The sequence below is a fragment of the Peromyscus californicus genome, unplaced genomic scaffold (genome assembly GCF_007827085.1).
Source record: "Peromyscus californicus insignis strain IS unplaced genomic scaffold, ASM782708v3 Scaffold_8__1_contigs__length_139910024, whole genome shotgun sequence".
In the NCBI taxonomy this organism is placed as follows: domain Eukaryota; kingdom Metazoa; phylum Chordata; class Mammalia; order Rodentia; family Cricetidae; genus Peromyscus; species Peromyscus californicus.
This window is the reverse complement of record NW_026294606.1, coordinates 4,434,808-4,449,398: the sequence shown is the minus strand read 5'-3', so window position 1 is coordinate 4,449,398 and position 14,591 is coordinate 4,434,808. Positions and strand designations below refer to the sequence as shown.

Below are 14,591 nucleotides of genomic sequence, written 5' to 3'. Positions count from 1 at the left end.
AACTAAAGCAGAAGGCATGGAGGAATGCTACTACTGACTTGCTCAACCTACTTTCTTATTCAACCTGGGACCACCTGTCCAAGATGACACCACACACGGGGGCTGGGCCCTCCTACATCATTCTTTAACCAAGAAAACGCACAGACTTGCCCTCTTATGGAGGCCAATCTTACAGAGGCACTTTCTCCATTAAGATTCCCTCTTGCCACCCATATCCATCTAGCTTTGTGTTAAGTTTACAGTCATTCATCAACACATACTGAACTGTGAGTCCTTTTATGCCAAACCCTGTGCTAATCCCTGAAGATGAAGCAGTGAATTAAACAGAACCCTGTTGTTTGAATCTTAGATGGTCTTTTAATAAAAAACACGGAGCCAGATATCAGAGTGAAAGCTGAAAGATCAGAGAAGCAGAGCAACCACAGCCAACCTCACCTCGCCAACTCATCAGCCGATTCTGTTTCCTCAGACTGAAAGCCTGAGTCCTCACCTGAAAGGATCTCAGCTGAACAGCTTTAGTTCCTGTCTCCTCACACCTTATATACCTTTCTCTGCCCAGCCATGTCACTTCCTGGGATTGAAGGCGTGTGTGCTTCCCAGTGCTGTGATTTAAGGTGTGTGCCACCACTGCCTGGCTCTGTTTCCAGTGTGGCCTTGAACTCACAGAGATCCAGACAGATCTCTACCTCCGTAGTGATAGGATTAAGGGTGTGTGCCACCACTGTCTGGCCTCTATGTCTAATCTAGTGGCTGGCTCTGTTCTTTGATCCCCAGGCAAGTTTATTAGGGTACACAATATATCGCTACAAAGCCCTAATGTTATGATTATATTCTTTTGGACAAAGTAGGTAATGTATAAGTAAATAATGTAATGTCATGTGATGATAAGCTCTGTGAAGAAAAGTAACATGGGCTAGGGGGATATGCAAGTGTGTTAAGAGAGGATGCAAGAGAAAAACTGCCTGTTGAGAACTGACACTATGGGCTGGAATATAGTTAGGGATGGCCCTTGAAGATATTCTTAGCCCTTGAAGATATTCTTAAAGACGTGCTTTGGGAGTGCTGTCAGTGTGTACAAAGGTTACTGTGAGGTATGAAACCATATAAGGGTTTTTATATGAGCAAGTGGCATATTCTGACTTCTGTAGACATTCCTTTGACATTTGGTAGTTGATACATTACAGCAAAGACTAGTCCATAGTCGATGATACACACCTTTCACCTCAGTACTCAGGAAGCAAAGGCAAGCAGATCTCTGAGTTTCAAGCCAGCCAGGGCTACATAGTTTGTTGTCCCTGCCCCTATCACCACCACCAAAAAAAATAAAAAATTATACAGAGACAATTGTGACAAGTGGTGGATGTGTCTGGTAAACAGGAATGAGAGGTGATGGTAACTTAAACTAGAGAGAGAGATGAGAAGGTTAGACTTGTAGGTCAGGCATTCAGGTTTCCTTACACATAGGATCAGGGGTCGGGAGGTGGAGGTATGATGCCCATCTGGTAATGCTAGGAAAGTGGACATCAGGTTCTTTTTGGATATGTAAGGCTTGAGAAGTAGAGGTCCAAGGAAAGGTAGAGAGAGTGTCCACTGAACCTGGGGGAGAAAGCTGTCTCTGAACCTACACCTGAGTTTTTAGAAGACCCAGACACGTGTATCATACTACTCTGTTCCACACTGTGTGCTTTGTCTCTTTCCTTACATGATGTTCTGTTCTTCTCCGAGACAGACTAACTGACATGAGTTCAGTGCTCATTGTGTTTACTCAGCATCTCAGTTTTACCAGGGGTACAATTCTGTATATTTGTAGAAATTATAATACAGGGGAAATACTCTACCAAATAATGTTAAATTCATCTTCATAGAGAGCCCAACAAATCTTTTCATTGTCTCAGCAGTGAAATTTTGGAGGTGGGGCTGGAAATCCATGCTTTATTTTTTGTTTGTTTGTTTGTTTGTTTTCTTTTGGTTTTTCAAGACAGCGTTTTTCTGTGTAGCCCTGGTTGTCCTGGAACTGGGTCTGTAGACCAGGCTGGCCTCAGTCTCAGAGATTCCTGCCTCTGCCTCCCAAGTACTGGGATTAAGGGCATGTGCTACCACTGCCCGACTTGTTGGTTTGTTTTTTTGTTTTGTTTTATTTATTTATTTATTTTAAAACCACAGGCAATAAAATGTACTTTTGCTGTTTTCTTTGAGTAATGCTACTTGAGAATGCTTAGGCTCTAGACCACTAACAAGCAGCTAAAGCCAAGGACAGATAACAGCATTAATGTCAAGGTGTCTAATTGTATGTCTACAAGGAAGGCTTAGCTGTATAACGACAATATTGAGACATACTGGATGACATTTTGTTTCTTTCTAAGTAACTAGTCATTTTGTTAGAGAAATATGGTTGTTGCTATCCAAGAGCATAATTACTCCTTTTTTGTATAGGAAGATTTCCAGTCGATGACATACGGATTTAAAATGGCCAACAGTGTGACGGATCTTCGAGTTACAGGTATAAACCATTCACAAGGATAATTCACACAATAATTTGTAAGTTTACATTTTGATTTGTTTTAAAACTTACTGTTTCTCATTGTAGGAATGCTAAAAGATGTGGAAGATGATATGCAAAGGAGAGTAAAGGTGTGTTTTCCTTTTCTCTAGTTTAGGGCTTATTTTGTTTTGTGAAACAAGCTTTGACTGTGTAGCTCTGCATGGCCTGGAAGTCACTATGTAGACCAGGCTGGGCTTGAACTCACTTCACCCTGTTTGCCTTTGCTTCCTTGGTGCTAGGGTGAAAGGATGCACCCATCAGGCTCAGCCAGGCCTTTTTAAAAGATGGTAGGATTTTTAATAGCGATGGTGATTTTTGTTGTGAGTTGGTTTGAGTGCATCAGAAAATTTTTTATTTTTATTTTTTTGAGACAGGGTTTCTCTGTGTAGCCCTGGCTGCCCTGGAATTTACTCTGTAGACTAGGCTGGCCTCAAACTCAGAGAGCCCTCTGCCTCTGCCTCCAGAGTGCTGGGACTTTAATAATTAGTCATTGTGAGACATATACTTTGCTTCTGTTATTTTGTTTTGCTTTTGTTTTTTTAATATCTGCTTCTTCTCAAGATCTTTCTAATTTATATACAGATACATTCATAGGAAAAAGGAAAGTACTGAACACAGGCTTTTTTCTTTCTTTCAGATATTCTTTTCCTGAACATAGGTTTTTGTATATGCTCAGTAAATTAACTATTTGTATTGTCTTAATTTCCTTTTTTTTTTTTTTTTTTTTAATTTTAGAGTACTCGAAGTCGACAAGGAGAAGAGAGAGATCCAGAAGTTGAACTGGAAGTAATTGCCCTTATTTTCTGTAGATAATGTCAGAGAAGCCCATCCTTTAATGCTGTAGTCCTTTGAACTGCATTGTAATTTATGGAAGCCCCTTTTATGGTATTTCTTTAACTGGACATTGCAAGGGACTTATTAATTCTTCTTATATTTTTATTTATAGAATAGTAATACATCTCTTTTGAATATCCGATTTCAAAATTCTTCAGAATTCTTGGGAAGCAGAAACTAGAAAAAAAGATCACTTATAGATGTTGTTTCAAACCTTAGCAAAATCAAGAATTTCCATATCATCAAAAGTTGCTGAACCTTTCAACCCTTTTATAACTGCTAACTTTATATTTTTGAGATCATCATCTAGCTCTGACTTTGGATTAAAGTCAGTCCTGTTGCTGATGAGTACAGTATAGTTTCTTCCCTGTTTCTTTGTTGACTAGTTTTTGGTGGCTTGTTTTGTAGGCATTTAAAAAGCCACGTAGAGGCTTCTTTACTGTAGGGAGTTATTGGCACAAAAATGTAGGAGTTCAAGTGTTAAGATGTAGTTCCTCTGTGGCTGTGCCTCTGCAGGTTCCTCTTCTCACCACACTTCTGTCTTCCAGCACCAGCAGTGCTTGGCAGCATTCAGCAGAGTGAAGTTCACCCGTGTGCTGCTGACAGTGCTCATAGCCTTTACTAAGAAAGAGGTGAGAACTACTGTGATTGGGGTGGTTTTGGACAGTGTCCTCCCTGTCCTCACAGTTCTCTGCGTTTGGTGTAGTTTCCCATAGTCATATTAATACTTTTGTGAAAAGTGATTGTTGCTTTACAGTTCTTTCTATAATGTACTGAGATTTCTTATGGATAGATAAATACTGTTTGAGGTAATTCTTTTTTTACTGGATTCCTTCCACCCCATATTTGTGATTGACTATATAGTATTGGAATTTTTTCCGTTTTTACAGTTGACTGTATTTCTGATCTTTTGTTTTAAAAAGTAAACTTAGTGCCATAAGCTGAAAATATTTACCATTTCATTTTTTAATGTATCAAATAAGATACAGATTTGAGGGGAAAATGCTTTGTATCCCATCAGGATTTGGGCATCCTGCATTAAGTGACTACTTAGTGAGGATCCATGTTACTATGGTATGCGTAGGCTCTCAGGACTGTTGTAGGACCTCCTCTTCTGTCAGTTAAAGTGTGGTTTTGGTGATTTTTTTTTTCTTAGACCAGTGCTGTTGCAGAGGCTCAGAAACTAATGGTCCAAGCAGCAGACCTTCTTTCTGCCATCCACACTTCACTGCATCATGGCATCCAGGCTCAGAATGGCACTACCAAAGGAGGTAATTCTTCATGTTTGTTCTTACTTGTATTTTCTTATTTCCTATCTCAACATGTAATGCAGTTTGCTCTGACTTTCATTTAAGTCAGTTTGATTGGACTTTGTGATGTTTCCTCTGAATACTTAAGAGTGCTTTGGACTTTTTTGTAGATTTAGTCTATGTTGAAAACAGTTGCTAGAACTTGGCCATATCTTGTATCTTACTGTTGGACTCTATATGTACCCTGTCTTTTGTTTGTGCTCTGATGCCAGCAGTATATTGTTTTTCATCATCTCCTTTCTTTACTTCTTTGAGAAACCCATTAAAGATGTTATGTAGTCTACCTCACTCCACAAGGTAGGCCTAGTGTTCTGAGGTTCATTGTACTCACAGGTGCCTTTAGCCATAAATTTCTCGGGCACTCGGACCTAAGTAAACACACAAAGGCTTATAATATTTACAAACTGTATGATCTGTGGCAGGCCTCTTGCTAACTAGCTCTTATATCTTAAATTAACCCATTTCTATATATCATGTTTTGCCACGTGTTCCATGGCTTACCTGTTGTTCCTTGGGCAGCAGGCTGGCATCTCCTTCTAGACTCTGCCTTTCTCTTTCCTGTCTCTCTTCTTGGATTTCCAGCCTGCCTCTAAGCTGCCTCGTCATAGGCCAAAGAAGCTTATTTATTAACCAGTGGGAACAACATATATTCACAGAGTACAGAAAGACATCCCCCACTAGGTGCCTGTCTTTACACTACACTGGAATTGTGCATGAGACTCTGAAGACTTGTAGGAATAGAGTGCTTGACATGTTGGTGGCATTCATACTTTATATGTGAAATAAGCTTTAACAGGAATAATGTATCTCTGCTGTAAAATTTACCACTGGGTGAACATTTTAGAGTGTACAGCAGCACTGCTTGTCCCTAAAAGTCATGGGATAGTATTTGTAGTCTTGAGAATAATATTGAGGTGTAAAATATCCACAACTCTAAAATACATTATAATCGAGTTTGGGAAATGTTTATGAAAAAAATGACTGTAACATGTTAAAGTAGCTTACTTGTGATTCTGTGTTCAAACTGGCTTCTGAGCATGTTTCTGGGGAATTTTCTTCATTATACTGAGGTGGATGTATCCACCAGCACTGTGGGTGGCACCAATCCCTAGGCTGGGTCCTGAAGCATGTAAGGGTGGAGGAAGGGAGCTGAGCGTAAACTTGCATGCATTTTATTCTCTCTGCTCTCACCTGTGGATATGACAGCTGCTTCAGTTTCTGCTGCCTTGAGTTCCCTGCAGTGATGGACTGGCCTGTAATTGTGAGCCAAAGGAGTCTGTCTTATCTCCTCAGTTTTTTGTGTCAGTGTTCTTTATCATAGCAGTAGGGAAGACTGACATGAGAAAGTATCTGTTACTCATTGAGTTGCCTGCTTGCATGAGGCCTAAAAGTCTATGTGTTAAGAACTAAAGAACGCTGGGCAGTGGTGGCGCACGCCTTTAATCCCAGCACTTGGGAGGCAGCGCCAGGCGGATCTTTGTGAGTTCGAGGTCAGCCTGGTCTACAGAGCGAGATCCAGGAAAGGCGCAAAACTACACAGAGAAACCCTGTCTCGAAAAACCAAAAGAACTAAAGAACATTTCTTGATAATTTCATACTTAACGTTTATTACTGTGAGAGCAAATAAGGGTACTCTCAGTTTCTCCTGCCTCAGCCTTGCAAGTGTTAGAATTACAGGTGTGTGTCACCATGTCCCAAGTCCAGTTTGGTATGTTTGTGTTGCTGGGATTGAACTCAGAGCCTCCTGCATGCCAGGCAAGCACTCTGTCACTGAGTTATATTTCCCCAGTTCTCATCTTAAATTTTTGTTGTTGTTTTGTTTTGTTTTTGTTTTTTCAAGACAGGATTTCTCTGTGTAGTCCTGGCTATCCAGGAACTCACTTTGTAGACCAGGCTAGCCTCAAACTCAAGAGATCTGCCTGCCTCTGCCTCCTGAGTGCTGGGGTTAAAGGCATGCACCACCACCACCACCCAAAATTATTTTTAAATAGCGTAAATGTATATGGGATAATGATAATTGTTAAGTTAATTGTAAATGGGAGCAAAACTTTTCTATTTATTTTTCCCCACATAAAATGGTAAAGACAGTGAATATAGTTGGGAATGGGGGTTACGTGTATAATCTCCCTACATGTGATGGATTTGTGAAATAGCTCTCATAGGACTGGAGAGATGGCTCAGCAGTTAAGAGCACTGGTGGCTCTTCCAGAGGACCAGGTTCGACTCCTCGCACCCACATGGCCCCTCGTAACTCTCTGTAATTCTGGTCCTGCGAATTTGACTCCCCTCTTAGGGACTCTGTGGTCAATGCACACACATAGCATACAGGCATATATGCAGAAAAAACATTGATACATAGTTCAAAACAAACAAACAAACAAAACACCAGCCTTCATAGAGCCAAAGAGCTAGCAGACTTTTCTGTTGAGTCTCAGGAAACCACTAGACTCTTTCCAGTGCACTCTTAGGACACTGTATTGTACAAAAGGGGAATGAACAGGACTTTGGGGACAGATGGGAGATTGGAGAGATGCTCAGAGGTTAAGAGTACTGACTGCTCTTGCAGAGGATCTGGGTTTGATTCCCTGCACCTACATGGTGGCTCATAACTGCCTGTAACTCCAGTTCCAGGTGGTCTGATGCCTTTTGACCTCCATGCTCCTGAATGTACTTGGTTCACATAAATTCATGCAGTCACACATCCATACATAAATAAAATATTTTTTAAAACTTTGTGATAGGGAAAAGTCAGGCTGTGTTTCCATAGAAAATTGAGGTGACAGTGCATAGGATTAATTTAGTGAAGGAGCAGTCATACATCATGTCAGAAAGAAGCAAGAGGAGCAGTTAAGAGTTGTTAACTGATGAAGTGAAAGGTAGGTGAAGCCCTGAAGTGAGACACAGTTGCTGTCTTCAGGATGGTAAAGATAAGTTCCTAGTTTCTGAGAGAGGGTACTATTAGGAGAAAGACAGTGTTTGAAATTGCCTTTTGAGATGATGTGGGATGCCAAGTAGAAATATCCACTGAACAGGTAAGAAGAAAGCTTGTGGGCTGAGGGTTTTCATCCAAGAATCTGCAGTTGCATTGGTCTCCTGTAAGAACAATTCATATAAGTAGCTGCCAAGCAGGAGATGTTATTGTGGAGAAGAAGAAAGCCCAGGCCTGGGAGCATCTGCAAAGATGAGATGGATCTGAGAGCAGCAGAGTGCTCCTTGGGGTACTGCAGTCGGTCAGTCTTGTTTCTGATTCTAACAGTGCAACTGTGAAGCTTTAGTTTTGTCTCACTGACGTCTAAAGCTGTATTCTTAGGTCTAGCTTGTTTGTTGATGAGCACAGCTTTGGATGTAGATTATGTGAATGCTTCAAGGCTGTGTGTCTCCTTTGAGATTCCAGGTTGAGAAAGCTGGAGTGTGCACTAGGGTGAGTAGTGACAGTGTCACCAGGGCTGTCGTCTGGAATCCTAGTCTGCCCTTGTGATCATTTCCATTAAAAGAATTCAGATGAGTCCCGTGGTGTGGTGTGAAGAATAGAGGGGCTTGTTTCAAAGAAGAGCAGAGTGCACACTGTGAGGGTGTAAGAGTGCACAGTGGCCCAAGACATACTCGCTCCCTCCTGTCTTGTATCTTGTGATCTGCGGAGCGGGCGGCTCTCCCTTAGGCTCCTTGTCCAGTGCAGGTGGTCAGCAGCTGGGTTTGTCCTGACTCTTGAAGGAGGCTCAGTGATGCAGATCCAACAGTGTTGTACCCAGAAAGTCTCCTGTCGTTTTAGGGGGGCCACTGCACTAGAACTGGTTAGCTAGTTATCATTAGTGGCCTCCAGGCAGCTCTAGAAGTTAGGTCTCCTCTCAGGGTGGAGATCTGACTCAGCGAGCATCCCTGGCCTTTGTTGAATCCCTGCTGCTGCAGTCTTTGCCTCTAACCTCTGCCACCATCCTTGTAGCTAGGAAGTACAATTTGAAGTTACTAGATCTCAGTTGAATTTATTTATGGATACATAAATTAGTTGTAAATTATAAAATTCATTAGATTTTTGTGATTAGAATTTGGAAATGCCTTCAAAATTTAGGCTTTTTCTTTTTATATTAATAGTTTTCATTTTAAAATCGAGAAAAACATTGGAAATGTTACTTTCCTCTTTCTTCTTCAGACCATCCAATTATGATGGGTTTTGAGCCCCTTGTTAACCAGAGGCTACTTCCACCCACCTTCCCTCGCTATGCAAAAATAATTAAACGAGAAGAAATGGTCAACTATTTCTCAAGATTAATAGACAGAATAAAAACAGTCTGTGAAGTCGTGAACTTACCAAATTTACATTGTATTCTGGTAAGTATAAAATTAACATTCTGGAGCCTTGATGTAGTAACAGGATAGTTTGCCAGTCTAGAGACTGGCTGACAGAACAGTAAATAGTATTGGGGTAGTGTGTGTATGCACACACATAACACATAGTTAATTTTTATAAGGAGTTGATACATTTTCAGAAATTAAGAAGCTAAACTTAAGATATTAGATAAATCACCCAACTTTTAGGAATAGGATTTGGTAACTGAATTCTGCCTTCCAAATTGTGTGTGTGTGTGTGTGTGTGTGTGTGTGTGACAGAGAGAGAGAGAGAGAGGCGGGGGGTGGACTGGGGGAGAACATATAAAAGAGAGTTTTTCTTTTTAAAGGTCATTGACTCTAGGGCCTCATACATAATGGACTCATCCTCCACCACTGAGCTGTGTCTCCAGCCCTTTATAATTCTTTACTTTGAGATAGGCTCTCACTGAGTTATGCAGGCCGACGTTGACTGACTCTGTAGCCCAGCCAGGCCTTGAACATGTGACTTCCTGCCCCAGCCTCTTGAATAGCAGAGACTTCAGACATAATCTGCCAGACCTGGCAGTTTTTAGTGTTCTTGCTCTATGGATATGAGATCATGGTGCTTGGTAACCTGTTTATTGTTTTGTTCTATTGAAAACTTTTGTGTTACAGATGCTTTCTTTTTTGTCAATAAATAGGCATATTTCTACATTATTTTGAAGACATATCCCATTGTAAGCTTATATAACAATTATTTTTTTAGTTCATTCATATCACATTACATTTAGGTCATTTTTATTGTTTTGCCTGTATAAACACACAGACAGTACAAAGATGAAACCTTTTATGTAAAACTGTACAGCATGTACTTTCTTTGCCGAGTGAAAACATCTGTATAATTAGAAGCCCTCATGCTTTGTGATGTGTAGGAAGAAGAACAAAGCTAAAAACTCATTGGTGAGCGGCTATAATCGCAGCACCAGGGACACTGAAGCAGAAGAAGTTTGGGTTGTGGGCTAACCTGGGTTGTATAATGAGACCCTAGCTCAAGGCAAAACAAAGCAAATAGTACTAAGCAAAGGAAAGATTTGTTTTTAAGAATATTATACAGCAGATGGTTTCCGTACATTTCTGCAATAGTCTGGTATACATAAATCAGATTTTTTTTTCTTAATACTTAGGCCTAATACTCATAATTTCCTAGTTTTTCAGGTTTCCTAATAGTTATTTATTGATCTTTTTCATGTATATTAAAATAGTTAACCATTAATTTAACTTTCACCCATCATTATACTTCTGTTTTGGATCAAGTGTGACTCTCATTCCTAGAGATATACTAGTGCAGAATAGTAACTCCTTAGTTTTCCTCCATCCGTAGGTACTCTGGTTTGCCTTGTGAGTAGAGGGAGCTGAGGGAGCCAGGCCTGAGCTGCTGGGACTGTGTTAAGAGAGCTTAGGAAGGAAGGATAAATGCCTCCCTGAAAGACGTCGGGCAGTGCAGTGTCGACAGTAGAGGAAGTGTGGATAAGGAGAGGTAGGAAAAGGGTTAACAGACTATGTCTACTGTGAAGCAAAGTCTGTCATTGTCGAGGTTCAGATAAGTGTCAGGTGGTGAGGTATGCTTACATATAAGGAAAATAAGCCAGATTGAAAGGTATAGCTCCAGCCTCAGTGAGAGACACTGTTTCAAAAGGTAGGTGGGGAGCCATCAATGAGGAAACCCAATATTGACCTCTGGCCTTCACATGCATTCACAGCTGTGTGCACATTGTGCACACACACACACATACACCCACACACACACAAGAATATATTTCTTGCATTGTTTATGACTTGAGAAATGTGAAACATGTTACATTTTCAGTATTGACTATCCATTCTGTGGGATGAGTAGAATAAATGCCATTCAGCCACTAAACAGTTTAGGCTGATTTTTCTGTCCTGCCTGCCAGCTCCCAAATAACCACATGGAGACTTCTTTATTAATTATGAATGCTCAGTCAATAGCCTAGGCTTGTTTCTAACCAGCTCTTATAATTTAAATTAACCCATTTCTATTAATTTACTTTGTGAATCGTGGCTTTATTACCACATCTCTGTAATGTCCATCCTGCTTGCTCTGCATCTCATGGCATCTCTGCCCTGAAAATCCTGCCTAGCTATTGGCCGTTTAGCTTTTTATTAAACCAATCACAGTGATATATCTTCACACAGTGTAAAGGAATATTCCACAACAAAGCAATGTATTTAGTGAATTTGTCAGTTTTATAATGTTTAAGGATATATATAGATATAGATATAGATATCTATATATATCCTGTGTACTCTCACAAACACAGAACATAGATTTTGGTAGAATACTCACTAAAACATGCAGATTATGCACACAGTGTACTGGCTTACGTGTGCTTGACAAAAGCTAAAGTCGTGTAAAAAGAAGGAACCTCAGTTGAGAAAATGCCTCCACAAGATCCAACTGTAGGTCATTTTAATTAGTGACTGATTAGGAAGGGCCACCAGCCTATTTTTCATTGTACCATCCCTGGGCTGGTGATCCTGGGTTCTATAAGAAAGCAGGCTGAGCAAGCCAGTAAGCAGCACCCATTCATGGACTCAGCATCAGCTAATGCCTCCAGGATCCTGCCCTGTTTGAATCCTGTCCTGACTTCCTTCAGTGATGAACAGTGATGTGAAAGCATATAAAGCCGAATAAACCCCTTTCCTACCCAGGTTGCTTTTGATCCTGATGTTTCATCACAGAAATAGAAACCTAAGACACATAGTAGGTATAAGAAGCTGAAGAAAAGAGTGCCCATACTTAAAATTTAGGATGGAGAAGAAAAGCCGGTAAAGGAGCTAGAATGATTGTAAAGACAACAAGTATAACTGAAGAGTACAGGTTTGTTTGTTTCCTCTAAAAGGAGTTAACACAGTGCATGAATGTTACAAGGAGTCATAACTAGAGGGAATTACAGTTACAGGAGAAAAAGAAAACTGATTAAGTAGTCAGGTGTTAGGTGAGCATCCTCCCTCCCTGACTCCTCCTCCCTTCTTCCCAACCCTCCTCCTCCCTTTCCCCTCGAGTATTTTAGACACATTTCATAAGCTATCAGGAATGTCAGAGTCCATCAGTAGTACAGCTTTGCTCTGATGGTTTGGGTTATGATAGGCTGTTCTGATGTCATTCTGTTACTGATGAGTGCTGAACTCTGGAGGATTCATACTCTGCTTTGGAAGCTGAGTGTGCCACGGGCTGCCTATGGATACCTGCTTTCCATGGTAACATCACCTGGGAACACATCTCTTTTCTTTTGTTCTCACTGCCAGCCTGTAGCGATATTGTAGGCATTCCAAAGCCCACATACCTATCTTTAACCATTTCAAATATTAAAATTCATACATATAAAATTGGAAGGTTCAGAAAATATGATAATAAATTAGCCACAGTCTCTCAATTTTTAAATTTAATGTTTTAGTCTATTTTCTTGTCTTTTGCCTCTTCTTATGTAAACCCATATTTCTTGGTCTTCACCCTAAATAATACCAGTTACCTGCTTACTGATTTTTTTTAAAGGTATATTTTCATTATTTTAAATTATGTGTATGTGTTTGTCTGTGTGTGGGTATGTGCACATGAATGCATGCATCTTTGAATGTTAGAGGTGTCAGATCACCCTGGAATTGGAGTTATAAGCAGTTGAGGTTGTGAGCTGTCTAATGTGGTACTGTGAACCACTGTTGGGTCCTCTTAAGAGAGTACTTTCTTAACCCTGAACCCTCTCCAGCCCCCATACTCATTTCTTTTAAAAACAGCTAAAGTTTTATCATTTCCTGATTATTGTTTCTATTATTTTCATGGTGTACAGATTTAATGTGGGTGTGCACTTAATTCTGCTTTGGTCAGATCTTGAAAAAGGTTTTGTAAACTCTGAAGTTAGCCCTTTGATATAATTAAATATTTTCTTTAAAACTGACCTTTAGTTCTTTATTTTATTTTAACACTAATAGACTATTATTTCCAAACAAAAATTATACTTTATATGCAAACATCCCTGGCTTTTGTTTACTCTATTAACGGTACTGCTTTTTCTCTATTAGGATTTTTTCTGTGAATTTAGTGAACAGTCACCATGTGTTCTTTCAAGATCTCTGTTGCAAGTAAGTTCCACTCTTTTATTGATTGATGAACAAAAAGTAGATGCTGTTAAAGGTGTCCCTTTATTGTGATGCTGTATTGTGTTTTGTTTTGTCTTGGCCTGCACTTGCTGTCTGAGTGATGCACTGCTGTGCTCCTGCACTCATTAAAACACTGACTTAGGGTGTTATGCTGGGCCACAACCCAAACCTCAGGAGTTCTGTTATGAGTGAGATCATGCAAGATAACTTGCTTTCTGACCAAGTTTAGAATCAAAGTAGTATTCAAGAAGAGGAAGGTAACTGGGGGAAATACTCTAAATATTGGGAAAGTAACTCACAGATCACAGATGTTTTGAGGGAAATTGTAAACATTTTGAATTAAATAAACTTGGCTAGAAACGTGGTTTGTGGTTAAAGCACTTGCGGCACAAGCCTGAAGGTCAGAGCTTGTATCTCTTGAGCCCGTGGGATTATTGACTGGGTGTGGTGGCCTGTCTCTAACACTAGCCACATTGATGAGCTCTGGGCTTGATTAGAGACACTGCCCCAGTGAATAAGATAGAAAAACAAGCGATCCAGGATAATTCCTGGTATCAACCTTGAGCCTCCAGTTGTATGTGCATATGTGTATACATGTGTACTCATACTCAGACAAAACACACATACACATGTACACACATGAAAATAGAAAAGGGGAGGGAGGAGAAATTAAAAATATACAAAAATCTATCATACAACTAAAGTATTTAGCACTATTTAGCTTTAAAAGAGGTACTGGGACTGGGAATATGGGTCAGTTAGTAATGTGCTTGCTGCACATACATGGGGACTGGGGCTTGATCCCCAGACAGTATGTGAAAAGGCTGGGGCGAGCTGGCCATCCAGCAGCACCTGAGGTTGATCTCTGACCTCCACCTGCATGTGCACACATCCCACATACATACACATAGACATACTCAAAAGGAAGAAAACTACACTAGTCATTGAAGCTGTCATCTTCAGAAACAACAAGAACAAGAAGGGCAAATTGAACCAGAAGAGAAATGGAAATAACCAAGGTCAGTAAAATATGAACCAAAACAATAGAGAAAACCATTGCAACTGAAAGCTGGTTAGAAACACCAGGAAGATGAAGAGCATTTAGCTAGGCAGATGGAAAACAAGGGAAGATACAAATAATTAATAATGAGACATTGTACATAACTCTGTCTAAAAATTCTTAGACAAAACAGATATATTTCTCTAGAAAGACTTCCAAAACTTAAGAAGGCATAATTTGAACAACCCTGAATCTATTAAATAACTTGAATTAATAGTTAAAAACATTACAACCATAAAAATTCTAAGCCAACATAGTCCCTTTCAGAAACTAGAAGAGGCCAGAACAGTTATCTGAGACCAACAGTAAGTTAATAACAAAACCAAACTAACATTATAAACATAAGAAACTACAGAACAGT

General features: G+C 40.0%; 1 protein-coding gene across 3 annotated transcripts in view; it reads left to right on the top strand.

Annotated features, from left to right (window-relative positions):
• Naa35 (N-alpha-acetyltransferase 35, NatC auxiliary subunit) overlaps positions 1–14,591 on the top strand; it is a 59,419-nt gene that overhangs the window by 24,834 nt on the left and 19,994 nt on the right. For all 3 annotated transcript variants that reach the window (XM_052726875.1, XM_052726876.1, XM_052726877.1), the window contains 7 exons: positions 2,434–2,500; positions 2,588–2,631; positions 3,278–3,328; positions 3,925–4,008; positions 4,533–4,647; positions 8,834–9,012; positions 13,093–13,152. In XM_052726875.1, the coding sequence (XP_052582835.1) occupies positions 2,434–2,500; positions 2,588–2,631; positions 3,278–3,328; positions 3,925–4,008; positions 4,533–4,647; positions 8,834–9,012; positions 13,093–13,152 (600 nt within the window). The remainder of the gene's footprint in view (positions 1–2,433; positions 2,501–2,587; positions 2,632–3,277; positions 3,329–3,924; positions 4,009–4,532; positions 4,648–8,833; positions 9,013–13,092; positions 13,153–14,591) is intronic.